General features: G+C 45.2%; 1 protein-coding gene across 1 annotated transcript in view; it reads right to left on the reverse strand.

Moving 5' to 3' along the window:
- LOC149429339 (rab GTPase-activating protein 1-like) overlaps positions 1 to 19734 on the reverse strand; it is a 187338-nt gene that overhangs the window by 165011 nt on the left and 2593 nt on the right. Inside the window, exon 2 of the mRNA XM_089666607.1 lies at positions 12036 to 12149. Coding sequence (XP_089522733.1) covers positions 12036 to 12149 — 114 coding nt within the window. The remainder of the gene's footprint in view (positions 1 to 12035; positions 12150 to 19734) is intronic.

Here is a 19734-nt window from a genome sequence, read left to right on the forward strand (position 1 = left end):
TTGGACAGGAATTGTATGTGTTCCTGGCAGAATCACCAGGTTATAATAAAGGGAAAAAAAGCCTGAAACGAATCCAGCCAATGCACCTACAGGCTGGTAAACTGCTTTAAATGTTTATTTACATAGTCTGGCTGAAAACAAGACAAAAGTCCATCCAGTTCAACCATATAAAAAAAATAAAATTATAATCCTATACCAACAGTTGATCCAGAAGAAGGCAAAAAAACCCAGCAAAGCACGATCCAATTTGCTCCTGCAGGGGAAGAAATTCATTCCTAATCCCCTGAGAGGCAAGGATCTAGGAAATAATCCAGGCCTTTTTTTAAAGCAATCCACTGAGCTGGCCAGAACCAACTCTTGAGGGTGTCTAGTCCACATTTTCACAGCTCTTACTGTGAAGAAACCTTTCCGTATTTGGAGATTAAATCTCTTTTCCTCTAGCCGTAAAGGGTGCCCCCTTGTCCTCTGTGGTGACCTCAGGGTGACATTTATGGGTTTCGATATACTTTTCCCAATTTGGGAGGGTTCGTAATATGCTAATTAAATCTGACACTCAACACACAGAGTAATCTGATAACAGTGCACACAGGGTCAGAATTACCATTAGGGACAAGTGGCTTGTGCCTGTAGGCAGCAGAAATAAATTTGCTTCTATTTACCCTGTACGTGTTTTTCTCTCCCCACCATCAACACATGTACAGTCATCTCCTAAAGCTTATTTACATGGTTTCAAAATTCTAAGCAGGGTAAGGAAATGATTTAAAAAGGTGATGCTAATGGGAGTATTGCATTGGCCACGAAAGGTTGTGTGCCAACAGGCTGACAATACTGCCAGTTTTTTTGGCTGTCAGGCTTATGAATCGGTTTTACTTTTAAATTACTAAATTAAAGCAAGTGCAGATTAAGAAACTAAAATAAACAAACTCAGTATATGCATCTTCAGGGTCTGCAGTTCATAAGTACTGAAGCCATAGACAGCCTAAAGTAGTGATGGAGAACCTTGTAGAGACCGAGTGCCCAAACTGCAACCCAAAACCCACTTATTTATCACAAAATGCCAACACTGCAATTAAACCTGTGCACTGAGGTTTTAGTTTAGAAAAAAACAACCCATGCATTAACATATTTTGCTTTAAAAGAAAAACACAATAACAGAGGTCTGACCACCAGCAAAAGGTAGCCAAGTGCCACTGAGCACCAGCACAAGGGGGCAAAGTGCCACTGAGCACCAGCACAAGGGGGCAAAGTGCCACTGAGCACCGGCACAAGGGGGAAAAGTGCCACTGAGCACCAGCACAAGGGGGCAAAGTGCCACTGAGCACCAGCACAAGGGGGCAAAGTGCCACTGAGCACCGGCACAAGGGGGGCAAAGTGCCACTGAGCACCGGCACAAGGGGGAAAAGTGCCACTGAGCACCAGCACAAGGGGGCAAAGTGCCACTGAGCACCGGCACAAGGGGGCAAAGTGCCACTGAGCACCGGCACAAGGGGGAAAAGTGCCACTGAGCACCAGCACAAGGGGGCAAAGTGCCACTGAGCACCAGCACAAGGGGGCAAAGTGCCACTGAGCACCGGCACAAGGGGGCAAAGTGCCACTGAGCACCGGCACAAGGGGGAAAAGTTCCACTGAGCACCGGCACAAGGGGGAAAAGTTCCACTGAGCACCGGCACAAGGGGGCAAAGTGCCACTGAGCACCAGCACAAGGGGGCAAAGTGCCACTGAGCACCAGCACAAGGGGGCAAAGTGCCACTGAGCACCAGCACAAGGGGGCAAAGTGCCACTGAGCACCAGCACAAGGGGGCAAAGTGCCACTGAGCACCAGCACAAGGGGGCAAAGTGCCACTGAGCACCAGCACAAGGGGGCAAAGTGCCACTGAGCACCAGCACAAGGGGGCAAAGTGCCACTGAGCACCAGCACAAGGGGGCAAAGTGCCACTGAGCACCAGCACAAGGGGGCAAAGTGCCACTGAGCACCAGCACAAGGGGGCAAAGTGCCACTGAGCACCAGCACAAGGGGGCAAAGTGCCACTGAGCACCAGCACAAGGGGGCAAAGTGCCACTGAGCACCAGCACAAGGGGGCAAAGTGCCACTGAGCACCAGCACAAGGGGGCAAAGTGCCACTGAGCACCAGCACAAGGGGGCAAAGTGCCACTGAGCACCAGCACAAGGGGGCAAAGTGCCACTGAGCACCAGCACAAGGGGGCAAAGTTCCACTGAGCACCAGCACAAAGGGGGCAAAGTTCAGCTGCACTGACAAACCACACTGATTGGCACTGATGGGACTGCAGTGATAATCAGGGCACGGATGATCAGTGCCCTGATTATCAGTGAAAACAATGTATTGTCAGACTTGCCAATTATCGCCCCCCCCCCCCTCCTCACACAGAGATAGCGTGTGAGGAAAGGAATACTGATAACCAGGAAGTCTGTTTACATGTGACCAGTTGTGATTGGACACAGCTGATCACATGGTAAAGGTCCACTGCGATTGGACCTTTACCGCAATCTGTGATCAGCTGTGTCCAAAAGGACACAACAGTAACAAAGCGCTCCCAATGCATGCCCCAGGAGGCGCATGGGAGGTGCGCACGTGGGAGGACATCCAGAAATGGAGAGGCACACTGTAGCCATCTTCTGGCTATAGCGCGGCCAAGAAGTGGTTAAAGACAATTGGACACTATTTTTAACTGCTTCCCGTCCACCCATTGCCTATAGAAGGCAGCCGGGAAGCAGCACTGATGCAGGCTACCGTACCTGTGTTGCGAGGCTCACAGAGTGTGAACCTGGGAGGCTGGTGATCCATGTGTCACCCGGACACAGCGGATCACATTACCCAAAATAATTTAAAAAATACCCCCCATTCACATCAATTACCTAAAATAATTAAAATGTATAATTGTTTTACATTTCTAGTTCTTTCTTTGGAGCAGCGTTATATACAGAATTCTAAAGGCAACTTGCAAACTATTCTGAACAAATTCAAAGTGCAATTAAAGGGACAAATGGAAGGAACTTTTTTTAAACTGCATTATCATAAAATGTATCACCCAAGCCTTGAGATCTTTTGCCCTTTGTTAGGACAGACAGTGCAAAAAATGAATTTACATCTGGTGACATCTGCAAACACCATACAAAGATAAAGCAGGACTTCACCCAAAAAGGGAAGTTCCTCTGTTCCTCCCCATCCCCCCTCCTCTGTCAAAATTGGCTTTTTTTTTGGGGGGGGGGGGGTTGTACCTGGTTTTGACAGGTACCCACTCCCACATCCTCTCTGACCACCTAGGTGATGGAAGCAGAAGTTCTCCTCCCCCCCCCCCGCAGCCTCTTGTGACACTTCACAATCCCAAGAGATTGTGGGCTCACGGATGCGCAGCCTGGCTCATGCATGCGCTGTGTGAAGCCACAAGCAGTCGCAGTTGGTTGTCCACAATGAAGATACCGGGGACCGAAGAATAGTGGAGAAACAGACAGGTGAGTGGCTGTTTTTTTTTAAAGGTCAGCAGCAACAGTTTCTGTAGCTGCAGGCATTTTAATATTTACACAGGGGAAAGCTATGTTGATTTTTAAGCAAGTAAAAGCAGCAATTTTTAAACATTTGTTTTCAAGTTATGCTGTGTAAATGAGAACAAAGAAAAAGTAAGCAAGATCCCAGTTTAGATGAATAAGTGAAAATATACTTTAGGGCCTCGTGCATACTGAGCGTTTGCTCAGTTGCTCTAAATGGCTTTTCTCCGGGCAGGACAAAAGCCGCAAACCAATGTAAAAGCTGCATTTTGAATGCGTGTTTAGTACTATTGTATTGTATTGGGCAGAATATGAATTTATTCTGGACAATAAAATGTGTCAGTACACAAAAAAGCGAACACACCTAAATATGTTTAGCGAGAACGTAAGTTTATGTGTATTTGCGTGTTTTTTCAGCCCAAACGATCCTCTCCTGAATGCACTGGTAATGTTTTTTTTCCAGCCTGTAAATGTTCCTCTTCTAAAATGCTGGTAAATGCATACGTGTGCATGGATACATAGGCTAACACAGGGCTTAAAATTTCTACTCGCCTGCTCGCATTTGGCGTGTGGAAATAATGTGACGGAGAGTCACTGGCAAAGCCGGAGCCACTATAAGGCAGCACAGGCAGCTGGGTAGACAGACACTGTCTCCTGGCATGCCCATCATGTCAAAGTAGACCCACCTAAAGCCCCAGGGCACGCCCACCTGAGTGGCCGGGCCTGCGTTCAGTAGGTTTGTCTTGGGGTTGCCGGGATGGCGTTCATGGAGAAACAGCCATCCAATAAGCTGTCTCTGGATGACACTGTACCACTCACCGCCGTCATAGAGGCCAGCCAGAGCCTGCAGTCCAACACTGTGAGTGTATTTGTGTGTATGGACTACAGAGAGGGCTGCGTGTACTCCCTGTGTGGGATCTCTACCATTCCTGTACAGGATACATGGGGGTGTATACTATAGATCATTGATACGTGGAGGGTGTACACTATAGATCAGTGATGGCGAACCCGTGGCACGCGTGCCACAGCCGGCACGCCGAGCCTTATCTGTGGGCACGCCAGGAGAATCCAGCGGCGCGCTGTCTTCCCGGCTGTAGTGTGCGTGACAGCCGGGTCCCAAGTGCGCATGCACAAGAAGCAGTGCTCTTTGTGAATGGTAAGGCGGTACCTGGGACACATGACAGATCCCAGAAGCCGCCGGACCAATCACAAAGCGCAGCGCTTCTCGCGCATGCGCACTGGGCATCCGGCTGTCCGACGAGCGCCCACACTACAGAAGCCGGGAAGACAACGCGCGGCTGGATAAAGGAACAGGTAAGATAAAAAAAAAAACTCTGCGGAAGTAAGAGCGGGTACCTGTCAAATTCAAGTACCCGCTCCCCCTCCCTCCCCAAAGGTCAGCAGTCATCTCTGTACTGTCCGCAGTCTCTGGTCATCCCTGTGCTGTCCGCAGTCTCTGGTCATCCCTGTGCTGTCCGCAGTCTCTGGTCATCCCCTGTACTGTCCGCAGGCTCTGGTCATCCCCTGTACTGTCCGCAGTCTCTGGTCATCCCCTGTACTGTCCGCAGTCTCTGGTCATCCCCTGTGCTGTCCGCAGTCTCTGGTCATCCCCTGTGCTGTCCGCAGTCTCTGGTCATCCCCTGTGCTGTCCGCAGTCTCTGGTCATCCCTGTACTGTGTCCGCAGTCTCAGGTCATCCCTGTGCTGTCCGCAGTCTCTGGTCATCTCCTGTACTGTGTCCGCAGTCTCTGGTCATCCCTGTACTGTGTCCGCAGTCTCTGGTCATCTCCTGTACTGTGTCCGCAGTCTCTGGTCATCCCTGTACTGTCCGCAGTCTCTGATCATCCCTGTACTGTCCGCAGTCTCTGGTCATCCCTGTACTCTCTGCAGTCTCTGGTCATCCCTGTACTGTCCGCAGTCACTGGTCATCTCCTGTACTGTGTCCGCAGTCTCTGGTCATCCCTGTACTGTCCGCAGTCTCTGGTCATCTCCTGTACTGTGTCCGCAGTCTCTGGTCATCTCCTGTACTGTGTCCGCAGTCTCTGGTCATCTCCTGTACTGTGTCCGCAGTCTCTGGTCATCTCCTGTACTGTGTCCGCAGTCTCTGGTCATCTCCTGTACTGTGTCCGCAGTCTCTGGTCATCTCCTGTACTGTGTCCGCAGTCTCTGGTCATCCCTGTACTGTGTCTGCAGTCTCTGGTCATCCCTGTACTGTGTCTGCAGTCTCTGGTCATCCCTGTACTGTGTCCGCAGTCTCTGGTCATCCCTGTACTGTCCGCAGTCTCTGGTCATCCCTGTACTGTCCGCAGTCTCTGGTCATCTCCTGTACTGTGTCCGCAGTCTCTGGTCATCCCTGTACTGTGTCCGCAGTCTCTGGGCATCCCTGTACTGTGTCCGCAGTCTCTGGTCATCCCTGTACTGTGTCCGCAGTCTCTGGTCATCCCTGTACTGTCCGCAGTCTCTGGTCATCCCTGTACTGTCCGCAGTCTCTGGTCATCTCCTGTACTGTGTCCGCAGTCTCTGGTCATCCCTGTACTGTGTCCGCAGTCTCTGAGCATCCCTGTACTGTGTCCGCAGTCTCTGGTCATCCCTGTACTGTGTCTGCAGTCTCTGGTCATCCCTGTACTGTGTCCGCAGTCTCTGAGCATCCCTGTACTGTGTCCGCAGTCTCTGGTCATCCCTGTACTGTGTCCGCAGTCTCTGGTCATCCCTGTACTGTGTCCGCAGTCTCTGGTCATCCCTGTACTGTGTCCGCAGTCTCTGGTCATCCCTGTACTGTGTCCGCAGTCTCTGGTCATCCCTGTACTGTTAATTAGTTTGCACTACTGTACGAGTTGTTTTTTCTAAACCAAAAGCTCGATATTCAGGTTTCATTGCAGTGTTGGCACTTTGAAAGAAATAAGTTGGTTTTGGGTTGCAGTTTGGGCACTCGGGCTCAAAAAGGTTCGCCATCACTGCTATAGATCATTGATACGTGGGGGGTGTACATTACAGATCACTGATACATGGAGGGAGCACACCATAGATCACCGATACATGGAGGGTGTACATCACAGATCACTGATACATGGAGGGAGCACAGTATAGATCACTGACACATGTTAGGTGTACACTATAGTTTACTGATACATGGTGGGTGGACACCATAGATCACTGATACATGGAGGGTGTACACTATAGATCACTGATACATGGAGGGAGCACACTATAGATTACTGATACATGGAGGGTGTACATCACAGATCACTGATACATGGAGGGTGTACATCACAGATCACTGATACATGGAGGGTGTACACTATAGGTCACTGATACATGGGGGGTGTACATTACAGATCACTGATACATGGGGGGTGTACATTACAGATCACTGATACATGGAGGATGCACACCATAGATCACGATACATGGAGGGTGTACATCACAGATCATTGATACATGGAGGGTGTACATCACAGATCACTGATACATGGAAGGTACACACCATAGATCACTGATACATGGAAGGTGCACACCATAGATCACTGATACATGGAGGGTGTACTCTGATGGAAAATGGGGGGCTCTGATGGTAAAGGGGGACTCTGATGGTAAAGGGGGACTGGTAGAGGAGGACATGGGATGGGGGAGATGGGACTGGAGAAGGAGAAAGACATGGGATGGAGGAGGTGTTTACATTGCTTTATTAATATTATTTTGTTTTTAATATTTATTCCGCATAAAACATTTCACAGTGTCATTTCATGAGATAATTTATGAGGGCATGTTTAGTGGCGAAATTAGGGGCGGGGAAGGGTAGTGGTTGGGTTGGGCAACTGGTGACGAGAAACTCTTAAGAACTGCTAGTAGCTAAGGACTTGAAATTTTAAGCCGTGGGGCTAACATACAGGTGCGTTTACAGGCTGAAAATAAAAAAAACCAACAAACACCTGTAAAAGTGTCCAGTGTGCATGAGGCCTAGAGCACATGTAAACCTTAAAGCCCAACTCTGGGCAAACAAAAATGATCTCATGCAGTGGGGCTGTGCGCAAAGTGCAAGGATTAATTGCTCATTTATGTCTAGAGGAACAATAAAAGGACATATACTTGCCAGACCCTCTGCTCCTCGCCACATCTAGACTGGTCCCTGCAGCACCTACACCTCTGTGCCTTATCGGTCTAGGGTCCTGACTCCATCAAGACCAGAGCAGAATCCATAGCCCTGCTCTGGACGTGAGAATATTGAGGAACAGTCCACCACTGGAGTCTCTGGTCATCTCCTGTACTGTGTCCGCAGTCTCTGGTCATCTCCTGTACTGTGTCCGCAGTCTCTGGTCATCCCTGTACTGTGTCCGCAGTCTCTGGTCATCCCTGTACTGTGTCTGCAGTCTCTGGTCATCCCTGTACTGTGTCTGCAGTCTCTGGTCATCCCTGTACTGTGTCCGCAGTCTCTGGTCATCCCTGTACTGTCCGCAGTCTCTGGTCATCCCTGTACTGTCCGCAGTCTCTGGTCATCTCCTGTACTGTGTCCGCAGTCTCTGGTCATCCCTGTACTGTGTCCGCAGTCTCTGGGCATCCCTGTACTGTGTCCGCAGTCTCTGGTCATCCCTGTACTGTGTCCGCAGTCTCTGGTCATCCCTGTACTGTCCGCAGTCTCTGGTCATCCCTGTACTGTCCGCAGTCTCTGGTCATCTCCTGTACTGTGTCCGCAGTCTCTGGTCATCCCTGTACTGTGTCCGCAGTCTCTGAGCATCCCTGTACTGTGTCCGCAGTCTCTGGTCATCCCTGTACTGTGTCTGCAGTCTCTGGTCATCCCTGTACTGTGTCCGCAGTCTCTGAGCATCCCTGTACTGTGTCCGCAGTCTCTGGTCATCCCTGTACTGTGTCCGCAGTCTCTGGTCATCCCTGTACTGTGTCCGCAGTCTCTGGTCATCCCTGTACTGTTAATTAGTTTGCACTACTGTACGAGTTGTTTTTTCTAAACCAAAAGCTCGATATTCAGGTTTCATTGCAGTGTTGGCACTTTGAAAGAAATAAGTTGGTTTTGGGTTGCAGTTTGGGCACTCGGGCTCAAAAAGGTTCGCCATCACTGCTATAGATCATTGATACGTGGGGGGTGTACATTACAGATCACTGATACATGGAGGGAGCACACCATAGATCACCGATACATGGAGGGTGTACATCACAGATCACTGATACATGGAGGGAGCACAGTATAGATCACTGACACATGTTAGGTGTACACTATAGTTTACTGATACATGGTGGGTGGACACCATAGATCACTGATACATGGAGGGTGTACACTATAGATCACTGATACATGGAGGGAGCACACTATAGATTACTGATACATGGAGGGTGTACATCACAGATCACTGATACATGGAGGGTGTACATCACAGATCACTGATACATGGAGGGTGTACACTATAGGTCACTGATACATGGGGGGTGTACATTACAGATCACTGATACATGGGGGGTGTACATTACAGATCACTGATACATGGAGGATGCACACCATAGATCACGATACATGGAGGGTGTACATCACAGATCATTGATACATGGAGGGTGTACATCACAGATCACTGATACATGGAAGGTACACACCATAGATCACTGATACATGGAAGGTGCACACCATAGATCACTGATACATGGAGGGTGTACTCTGATGGAAAATGGGGGGCTCTGATGGTAAAGGGGGACTCTGATGGTAAAGGGGGACTGGTAGAGGAGGACATGGGATGGGGGAGATGGGACTGGAGAAGGAGAAAGACATGGGATGGAGGAGGTGTTTACATTGCTTTATTAATATTATTTTGTTTTTAATATTTATTCCGCATAAAACATTTCACAGTGTCATTTCATGAGATAATTTATGAGGGCATGTTTAGTGGCGAAATTAGGGGCGGGGAAGGGTAGTGGTTGGGTTGGGCAACTGGTGACGAGAAACTCTTAAGAACTGCTAGTAGCTAAGGACTTGAAATTTTAAGCCGTGGGGCTAACATACAGGTGCGTTTACAGGCTGAAAATAAAAAAAACCAACAAACACCTGTAAAAGTGTCCAGTGTGCATGAGGCCTAGAGCACATGTAAACCTTAAAGCCCAACTCTGGGCAAACAAAAATGATCTCATGCAGTGGGGCTGTGCACAAAGTGCAAGGATTAATTGCTCATTTATGTCTAGAGGAACAATAAAAGGACATATACTTGCCAGACCCTCTGCTCCTCGCCACATCTAGACTGGTCCCTGCAGCACCTACACCTCTGTGCCTTATCGGTCTAGGGTCCTGACTCCATCAAGACCAGAGCAGAATCCATAGCCCTGCTCTGGACGTGAGAATATTGAGGAACAGTCCACCACTGGATTGCCTCATCTGCTGGGGAAGTGGAGGATCAAGAGGAGCAAAACAAGCTACTAATCCTTGCAGTGTGGGCACAGCTCCATTACAAAGGATAATTTTTTTCTGCCCACAGTTGGGCTTTTATGAATGACATTTTGTTTGCTAAATTCCATCTGAGTGCGGATAATCTGCCGCCTCTTTACAGCCACTTCCAGTCTATATGAAATACTGAAAAATGCAAATGGAGTGGATTCACTGCTTCAACTACAGGGAACTAAACAGTTGGGAAAATGCCTTTCTTGAAAAGAATGGCTAGAATGTAATTAAAAAAGTCATTTTTGTTTTTTTTTTTAAATCTGCAGCTGTTTTTAAAAAGTAATACCTGGTGATCCTGTCATAAAGGAGCCTTGTGCATGCATTTTCTGTAACAGGGTAACAATACTCTGTCCCTGTCTTCCAGCTCTCTCCTTTGTTGTCACCCTTTCACATACTCTCCAAGTGGCAGCACAGTGGCTAAATGGTTAGCACTTCCTCCTGGCAGCACTAGGGTCATTGCTTCAAATCGCAACCACGGCACCACCTGCCTGGAGTTTGCATGTTCTCCCTGTTTCTTCCGGGTACTCCGGTTTCCTCCCACACTCTAAAGACATGCTGGTAAGTTAATTGGCTCCTGTCTAAATTGTCCCTAGTATGTGTATGTATGAATGTGTGTTAGGGACCTTAGATTGTACGTCCCTTGAGGGTTAGGGACTGATGTGAATGTACAATATATGTAAAGCGTTGCGTAAATTGACAGCGCTATATAAGTACCTGAAATAAATAAATAAGTAGAGACGACCACTGGATGCACATTGCAGTCATGTTTCTTAGTTGTCACTAACTAGAAACCAATCCTGAGAAATACAAAGTACCCATTGCTAAAAGGTGTGTGCATGTGGACACAATGAGACTGCAGGAGATTAGGAAAATAATGTATAAAACAGTTAAAACAGCATTTTATTTTTATACTTTAAAAAATATTGCAACTGTTTATGATATACAATATAATTCATAAGACTTCACATGTACAATTCCTCTAATATCCTGATGCAGCTATGGGACAAGAAGTCAATGGAAATCTACCCAATAGGACACAGACAAAAAATTACAGTGCATTAACCCTTCTCTATCCACTCCATCCAAAACAAAAAAAGTGTTGGCTTTATATATACTTTAAAAAGAGAACACTCAATAAATTGGATGAGTGGAACTACACTAATCTTGAGCTTTTTGTTTAGGCAAATGCTGAAGCAATGCATGCAGAACATTTTTATCAATTGTTTTATGTTCTATTTTTTTTATATAGGTAACCTAAGGGAAGACCCAGAAGATGGGAGAAGGGGTTAACGGTAAGTATGGTAAGACTTATTTTGCTAATTGTCCATATAGGTATACATTTTAACATTTATATTTGTACCAGACTCTGAAAGAGCTGTAGGGCAATACCATAACCTGCGCAGCAGATGTGTTTTTGATTAGAATGAGGTCCAGGGCAAGGTATATCTCTTCGATTGATGTGGATAAAGATTGCAGTTGGCAAAGTGAAGCCACCCCATTTGATTGGTCTGTACGGACCTGAGCTGCCCCATCAGACACAAAATGCCTACAAGTGCATCCTCCATTGTGAAATGACAGACAAGTGCAGGTATTTGTTAAATTGGGTAATGTCCATAGTTTACTATAGGAGCATGAAGGTTGTGGCGTGGTCCCCTGGACATCCACCAACAACCAAGGCTCCTGCCTAGACTGCCTTGTGGATGCTTTTATGGGACCAGAAGCCCAAAGAATGAACAATCCATCATGCAGAAGTCTTCCCCAATACTCTGCAATGAGTTGGATAGAAAAACGTTTGTATGTAAAATGTTGCATACTGCATATCAACAAGCTTGGTTAGGACAAACAGTCATAAATTTTTTTTAAAAAGTCAGATTCAAAAAAAAAAAAAATTACTGGTACGAATTTAGTTACCCCTTTTGTATTATGAAAGGAAACCAACACAAATACAAGAAAGCATACAAATTCCATTTTGTTTACGTCTCATTTAGAAACTGACCCCATGATCACAGCACTTGAAGCACTTTTAGGAAACTGCCCCAACAAAAAAATCATCTGGACTCTTAACATTTTTTGGGTTGCAGAGCATCATATATCTTCTTACCTTACAAATCTTGTAAAGAGAGTCTTGTCCATCGCCCTCTGAGTCCTTGAAGTATTCATGTGCAGGAAATGTTCGGTGGATATCTCTTTTGATAACGCTCTCTTGAGCTGAATCCTAGTAAAAGAACACAAGTCACAGCTATTAACTTATAAAGGGCAAAGGCTGGCGGTATAATAAATCCCACAATACCCAATGGCCCTGGGTGAATTATCTCTCTTACTAAAGTAAGAACAGGGAAAAGGAATTGACCCTCACACTGACTTCATCAAACCATGTCAGTTACTGGCGACAGAAACATCTCATGTCAGCTTAAGTAAGGAAGTGCCTGTGGATACACCACTTTCATAGAATCACAAGGTATCATTTAATTGAAAGCAGGAAATACAGAAACAAAAAGAGGATTAAAGTGGAAGTCTAGTTTTCAGTAAGGGGTCACCAAGACAGAAAGACAGAGAAAGTAAAAAATAGCTCACAGTGGTTCCAATAAGCTGCAGGTAGAGGGGACATCAATGTCCATTTGCTCATCTTCCCTACCTAGTAAGAACCTGGAAGAAGCCACTGGATCACCCTTAAAAGCCACTGGATCACCCTTAAAATCAATGACTTCTAAAATAACCTTTATGGCCTTGAAAAATCCTTGTCTGGCATTCCCGCCCCATATCAGCTAGATATGAGTTAGTAGGACACCCAAGCAGTAAGTAAGAGAAAATCTCTCTAATGGAGCTCCAATTGCATTAGGTACCTAACGTGTGTTCTAATTCTCACCCACCCTTTGCAAAAGCAAAACAAATAAATAAATATTGACTGAACCTACACCTAATGCATGTCAGGCATTGTTCAGTGGTCTCCAAACTGTGGCCCTTTGCTTTCCTTTATCTGGCCCTTGGGCCACTATTCCAGCAACTGACACCAATGATGGGACACCATTCCCCCTACAGACACCATCAATGGGGCACTATTCCTCCCACTGATACCACCAATGGGGCACTATTCCTCACATTAACACTAATGAGGGGCATTGGTGAGAAACAATAGAGAAATGGTAAACATTTCCAAAAGCCCTGTTTGTTAAACCGTAATAAGGCTCACACATGTATCTTTAATTTCAACTGACGCATGCCAATTCCACTAAAATTCGAACAGTGGGTGCCCCTGTTGGCACCGCCTGTCTCAAAAAAGTCAATAGAGCAATTGACTTTTGCTGGAGAAGTCGGGTGGAAAATTGTCAGCCGGCTGGCTGCACCCATTTAGATGCAGACACTGTTCACAAATTCCGACAGCTGCAGGAGCCGACTATCAGAATACAGTGGAGATTTGTCCACCTACACTACTTACCATGGATGGAGGAATATGGTAGAGTTTGGTTCAGCCTGTAGGCTGAACGAAAATAAATCTATAAGTAAAGGCCAGCTTTTCCAGTTCTTTGTTGTGATGCCACAAATACAATCTCTCTGAAACCATGTGTGTCACCTTTCACCCAGTAAAGGTGCCTTCATGGTTAATAAATGCCACAGTGGTGCATTAACTATGCAAATGGCACAAATTCATGGCAGAATATGCTCAGGGCAGAACTATTCAACAGATTTACAGCCATTGGATCACTCATAAAATTATTAATGGCTTCTACAAAGACCTTTATGGCCTTGCAAAACCTTATCTGCATTCTCAAACTCCGCAAAATAAAGGAATTTATTTCATTTAGAAAACACATCTGCTACTGTTTAGAGTGGGAAAAAAAAGTTACAAGACACATTATGAATGTTGCAGAGGGCAGTCATTTGGAAATAGTGCTTGCACAGCGCTGGAATCTTATAGTCTGGAATTACTATCGTTTTCAGGCTCAGAATGCTTCACGTTGATCCGCTGAGATAGTTTCCTCTTAACGGTTTCAGCTGCTGGCTTGAAGCACAGTTCCCTGTGGAAAGTGTCAATTACTTGTTCTAAGCGTCAAGCTTGCTCTTGAGAGTGTGTTGTACAATGGTGGCTGTCTGCCTCAGCGCTCTTTAGACCTAACAGAAAAATCAATGGGTCAGGTATTAATAGCAACTGCACTAGCTGCTGCAACCAATTACATTCCTTCTTTCGTTTTTGAATGCTGAAGCTGATTGGATGTCAAAGCAAAACATCACCTTTCTCTCCAAAGACCTGAAATCGATAAACTAGTGATTTTCAAAATGAGCGGCATTCATTCAAATACATGCACAATGGAGCTGGCAGGATTAAACTGAAAATTCAGATTTTTAGTTTTAGATTGAGTAAAGTAAAGAAAAGTTTGAGCCTCTGTCGGGTTTTTACTGCTGAGGTTCCAAGATTAACTCTCATTTTCTATCCTTGTGACCCCTATCACATGGAGAGAAAACAAGGACAGGCTGAAAGGCTTCAAAAGGTATGTAAAATTGCCTACATGAAACAGGGGAGTGAAAATTTTTGAAAAAACAACTTGTCCAGGGACTAAATCGGTGTCCCAATCTACTTGTCCCTCATGAAAATCTACATGTCCTGATAAAAAAAATAAATTTTAACCAAAACCATGTTTAAATCAGAGGTGCTTTATGGAATGTCTGGGGCTTTTAAAAACGAAGGGGCTTTATTGCAACTTAAACGTTTAATATTTTTAACATTGAGCTGTTTATCTCCTCCTCCCCTCCCTGCCTGTCTCCAGCACCGCACCTGGGGACTAGCAGGGAGGAGAGAGACCTTGCAGTGTAATGAGCAGCGATTGGCTGCTTGTCAGGAAAGCGAGAGTCGGGCTTACCCTTTATCCCTTTCGCTGCCAGAGCTGTATTTTGCACACATTTAGGCCTGATTCTTACACAAAACTCCAAAACGTGATATATTTTCTGAAATCAGAGACCCTAGAGAATAAAATGGCGGTAGTTCCAATTTTTTATGTTACACGGTATTATCACAAAGGTAATATACACAATATAAAAGACGAGGTTGCATTGAGTAAATAGATATCCAACATGTCAAACCTTAAATTTGAGCTGAGTTGCAACCTACCTTTGCACCCCCCAGCCACACCCCAGCTCTGCATCCCACATCTGCAACTTACCCCTGCACCCTGTCTGTGGCTCATATCTGCACCCTGTCTGAAACTCACCTGTCAAGTCTCCCCTGCAACACCTGACTACAGCTCACAACTGTCATCAGCCGGCCCTCTCCATAGTAATCCTCATCTACAACTCCCTGCAGCTCACCTCTGCACCCCCTGTCCACATCTGGACATTTAAAAAATAAGACCTATCCTGAAAATAAGACCTAGTGTGTTTTTTTGAGCCAAAAAGACATCTTATTTTTGGGGAAACACGCTAGATATCGGAAAATGGAACCATGGCACAGTGGAGGGGCACAGGCATCTGACACTCCAGAAGGCATCAAATGCCAAAGAAAACTGGTGGAAGCTGTAATGCTGGAGTGGAGGAGGTCAGAGACATGGACAGTATATTACCTGCTCACTTGCAGGGACCTTTTGGCTACCTTTTTCTTAGAACTTCACAGTTGCTTTAACATGAAAATATATATTCGATGATATGTCTTCTTTAGTTGAAGTCTTCCCTATGCAAATGCCAAAACTGGTGAGTGATCGGGTAGGTCAAATATTTCATGACTGAATGATGATTCTTGCTCTGAATCAGAGAATGGTAATGCAAGACCAAAATGGTTTCTCCAACATGTCTCCATACAGAGATGCTTATCGCTGCTCAAGGTAGAGAGACTCCCAATCTCCAAGCACAACTCCTCCTGTAGGTGCTAGCCCAACTCGTGTGCTGAATAGATCAGAACAAAGGACATCCGATCGGCTGCACTCCAAGCAATCCACTTTACTGAACCAAAATAAAACCAATACAGACAGTGGAAATACAGTGGGGGACTGGCAGGTAAATGCATTTCATGCTAAAGACAGCGCTTATTTTTATCTTGGTTCAATAAATTGGATTGCATGGAGTGAAGCTGATCGGACGTCCTTTGTTCTCATGTCTCCATACAGCATGGGCACGGCAAACAGTTGCCAGCAGTAAGTAGCATCAAATTGTTTTCTTGTTAATAGACATTCTAATACAATCATCCAACAGTACTGTAAGTGTATATCACACAAACATACAGTATGAACAGAAAAACTACTGCCCTCAAGTACATGATCCTGACTCCGATGTTTAAAAAAGAGAGTCATAAACCTGTAACATATGACTAGAATAGGCAGGCTATGTCCATAAACACCTATTATTGTAAATCATTACCTTGAGTATAATAAATAAAAAAGGGCACAAAGAAAAGAGCTCTCGGACAAATGATTCATACAGTATATAGTACCATTAAGGAAAACAGCCATAGACTGTTATCTGTGTCTTAGGTCACCCACATTCCCTACAAGGGTGGCTAGAACATGCCTAGAGGTCTGTGTAAATAATATGGAACAATCCACAAATTTGCAAGCTTGGAATTGCTGAGGTTCCAATGTTATTTTAACCACTTGCCTACTGGGCACTTATACCTCCTTTACCAGGCCAATTTTCAGCTTTCAGCGCTGTTGCACTTTGAATGACAATTGTGCGGTCATGCAAGATTGTACCAATATGAAATTTTTATAATTTTTTTCTCACAAATAGGGCTTTTCTTTGGTGGTATTTAATCGCCGCTGGGCGCTTTACTTTTTTGCGCTGTAAACAAAAAAATTGCAAACAAAAGTGAATAAAAAAAGTTTCTATTATAAAATTTTTCAAACAGGTAATTTTTCTCCTTCACTGATGTGCGTTGATGAGGCAGCACGGATGGGCACTGACAGGCAGCACTGATGGGCACTGATAGACAGCACTAATGAGGTGGCACGGATAGGCGGCACCGATAGGCAGCACTAATGAGGTGGCACTGATAGGTGGCACTGATGATGGGTACTGATAGACAGTACTGATAGGTGGCACTGACTGGCATCACTGCTGGGCTCTGACTGGCAGCACTGATAGGCATTGACTGGCGCAACTGCTGGGCACTGACTGGCACAACCGCTGGACACTGACTGGTGGCAATGACTGGCAGCACTGCTGGGCTACACTGATGGGCACTGGTAGGTGGCACTGCTGAGCACAGGTGTGTGGCACTGCTGGGTGGCACTAGTGGGCACACTGCTGGGCACCGATCATCAGGGCACTGATCATCACTGCCCTGATGATCGGTGCCGATCCCTGCTCTGACAACTGCCGGTTCTCAGCAGTACTTTCCTCGCGCTTTGACAGAGCAAGGAAAGTGCAGCTGAGAACAGGCAACTGCATTTCCTGGTGATCAGCATGTCAATGGACATGGCTGATCACGTGGTAAAAGGCCGCTGTGATTGGTCTTTTACCACATCATGTGATCAGCTCTGTCTGTAGGAGACTGCATTCTGGGAGGACGTCATATGACACCCTCCCAGAACTGGCCGGCCGCAGTGTAGCCGTCATTTGGCTATCTGCGGTTGGCAAGTAGTTAATAGCGATAGGAGGTGAAAGGCGTAGAGAGCAAGATGAATAGGAGGGTAAGAAAAGACTCAAAAGGAGTTTTCGAAAGCAGGCCATACATGGGTCAAATTCCGAATGAATTTTCTTTAGAAAATCAGAAATTTTGTGCATTTTTTAATCTGATGTTGCCACCCATGATTTCGAAATTTAACCAACCAAGCCTTTAATTTCACCTCATGCTGCTACAGAAAAAATTTTTTGTGGCCAAGAATTTTCTTTTCTTTCCAGGTCACAGCTCATGCTCATTTCCTTTTCGATTACATTTCTCGCACGATTCTCTCATCATTAGTTGGAATTTTTTTTAAAAACGAATGAATTTCTAACATGCCCGATCACTCAAATTTGATGGTTGCTCGAAAAATCGGCCATTGCTGTGGCCCACTAATGGTGCAAAATTCAAACGAAAACTCTTTCGGAATTTGACCTGTGTATGGCCGGCTTTAGCTGTGTGATTGCTCTCTCCCCCATCAGCACTTGATGGCATCCACAGACATGAGACTTTATTCCAATCCAACTGGAAAGGAGTTGCCTTGAATAAAATGTTTTCAGAGAAACAATGAAACAATTATTGCGGCCTCTTCTAGTCACCTGGCTGTCATGGTGTCTCTCTTGCGTCATTAAAGTGTATGTAAACTCTCATCTTGTAAAACAACTCTGTTTAAAATAGAAATGAAAGGCAAAGACAGTCTGCTTTTTCCTATGGGTTGTCGGATGGAAACGTACCACCTGTCTGTTTCCACCCGGATGTCATCCGATCCACTAGATGGATGGGGAATGGAACCCCATCCATCTGTTTTTGGCGTACAGGATCGGATTGGATGCCGGCTTGGCACAATAGATGTGGCTAAACCAGTTTGCTTAAAGTATATGTATACCCCCACCAACCCATACAGTTTACAATGGAAATGAAGGGTAAAGCATTTGTGTATAGATATAAAAAATATTAGAAATACCTTTTTATCGACTTTCTTTTTATCACATTTCCTCAGTTCTCAGCTGCACACAGACAAAACAGATGTTTTTTTTGCATGGTATTCTCACATCGACTATGAGAGTGCTACTAAGGATACGAAAATGCTCGTAGGATCCAGAACAACTTCCTGTGTGTGTAACAATGTAACAGCGTGTAATCATAAGTGATTGCCACACCTTAGCTATACCCCTTAAGAATGTTGTTTGTTCTTAACCTTCTTACTTCCGGGTTGTATTTGTGTTTCCAATCATGCGTGGTCTTGGTCACGCAACTTTTTGTGAACAAATACTATACTGATTATATGAAAATCGTTTGATCTGTTATCTTACCAGAAACATTTTTGTGCTTGTCCCTTTGGATTATTTTGCATGAACTATCGTGGTCAGCTCTAAAAGCTGTGCGCTAAGAATTAGATTATTAGATGAACACTCTGATTGCGATTTTTTTCTGTCCGATTTTCTCATTGTGTGTACCAGGCATTACAGATGGGTATGGGGTGAGGCTCATCAGGATAAGGACATGACAGCACATTCATGGGACTGGCACATTAATAAAATATGACCAAATACTTTATTACTTCACCAGCTTCAGTGATTATTTTTAATCTATCATTCTCAGCTCAGGAAGCCCCCAATTCTCAAGAGAAGCTTTTCATTCTGCAAATTTAATTTTATTCCACATGAAAAAAATAAACAAACATACTTCAGATGGGAAATTTTCATTTGTGAAAAGTAAGAGTTTAAATACAGCACTGTTTATGGGGACTATTATTTTTAATTGGTTGGTTTATATTAAAGAGCCATAAACCACTTTCCCAAACACACATAGGGAGGTGTCACAGGTTTACCTGAAACTTAGTTCCTCTTGTTATTCTCATCTTAGGCTGCTGCAGGTCTCACAGATGACATTTCATTTATAGGGAGGGTTTGGCCGAGTAACCTTCCTCCTTATTAGACCTAATGATGACTTTAGAGATAAGATCTCCAAACAATAGTTTCCTACAATTCACATGTAAGTGCAGCGCTAAAGCATACGTGACAAATGCAATCATAAAGTGCTCATGTGAATAGAAGTGTTCATACAATAAAAACATCTCAGATCTCTATAGTACACGTGCCCCTGAAGACATGAATGCACGTGAAACGCGTTGGATGAGCCTTACATGCTGACGTCACGCTGCCGCACCCGAAGTTCCGAGCGGTGGAAATCTTTGTATGCTTTTATGCATTTA

This window comes from Staurois parvus, unplaced genomic scaffold (assembly GCF_062004578.1).
Source record: "Staurois parvus isolate SC_StPar_1 unplaced genomic scaffold, SC_StPar_1.0 ptg002753l, whole genome shotgun sequence".
Lineage (NCBI taxonomy): Eukaryota > Metazoa > Chordata > Amphibia > Anura > Ranidae > Staurois > Staurois parvus.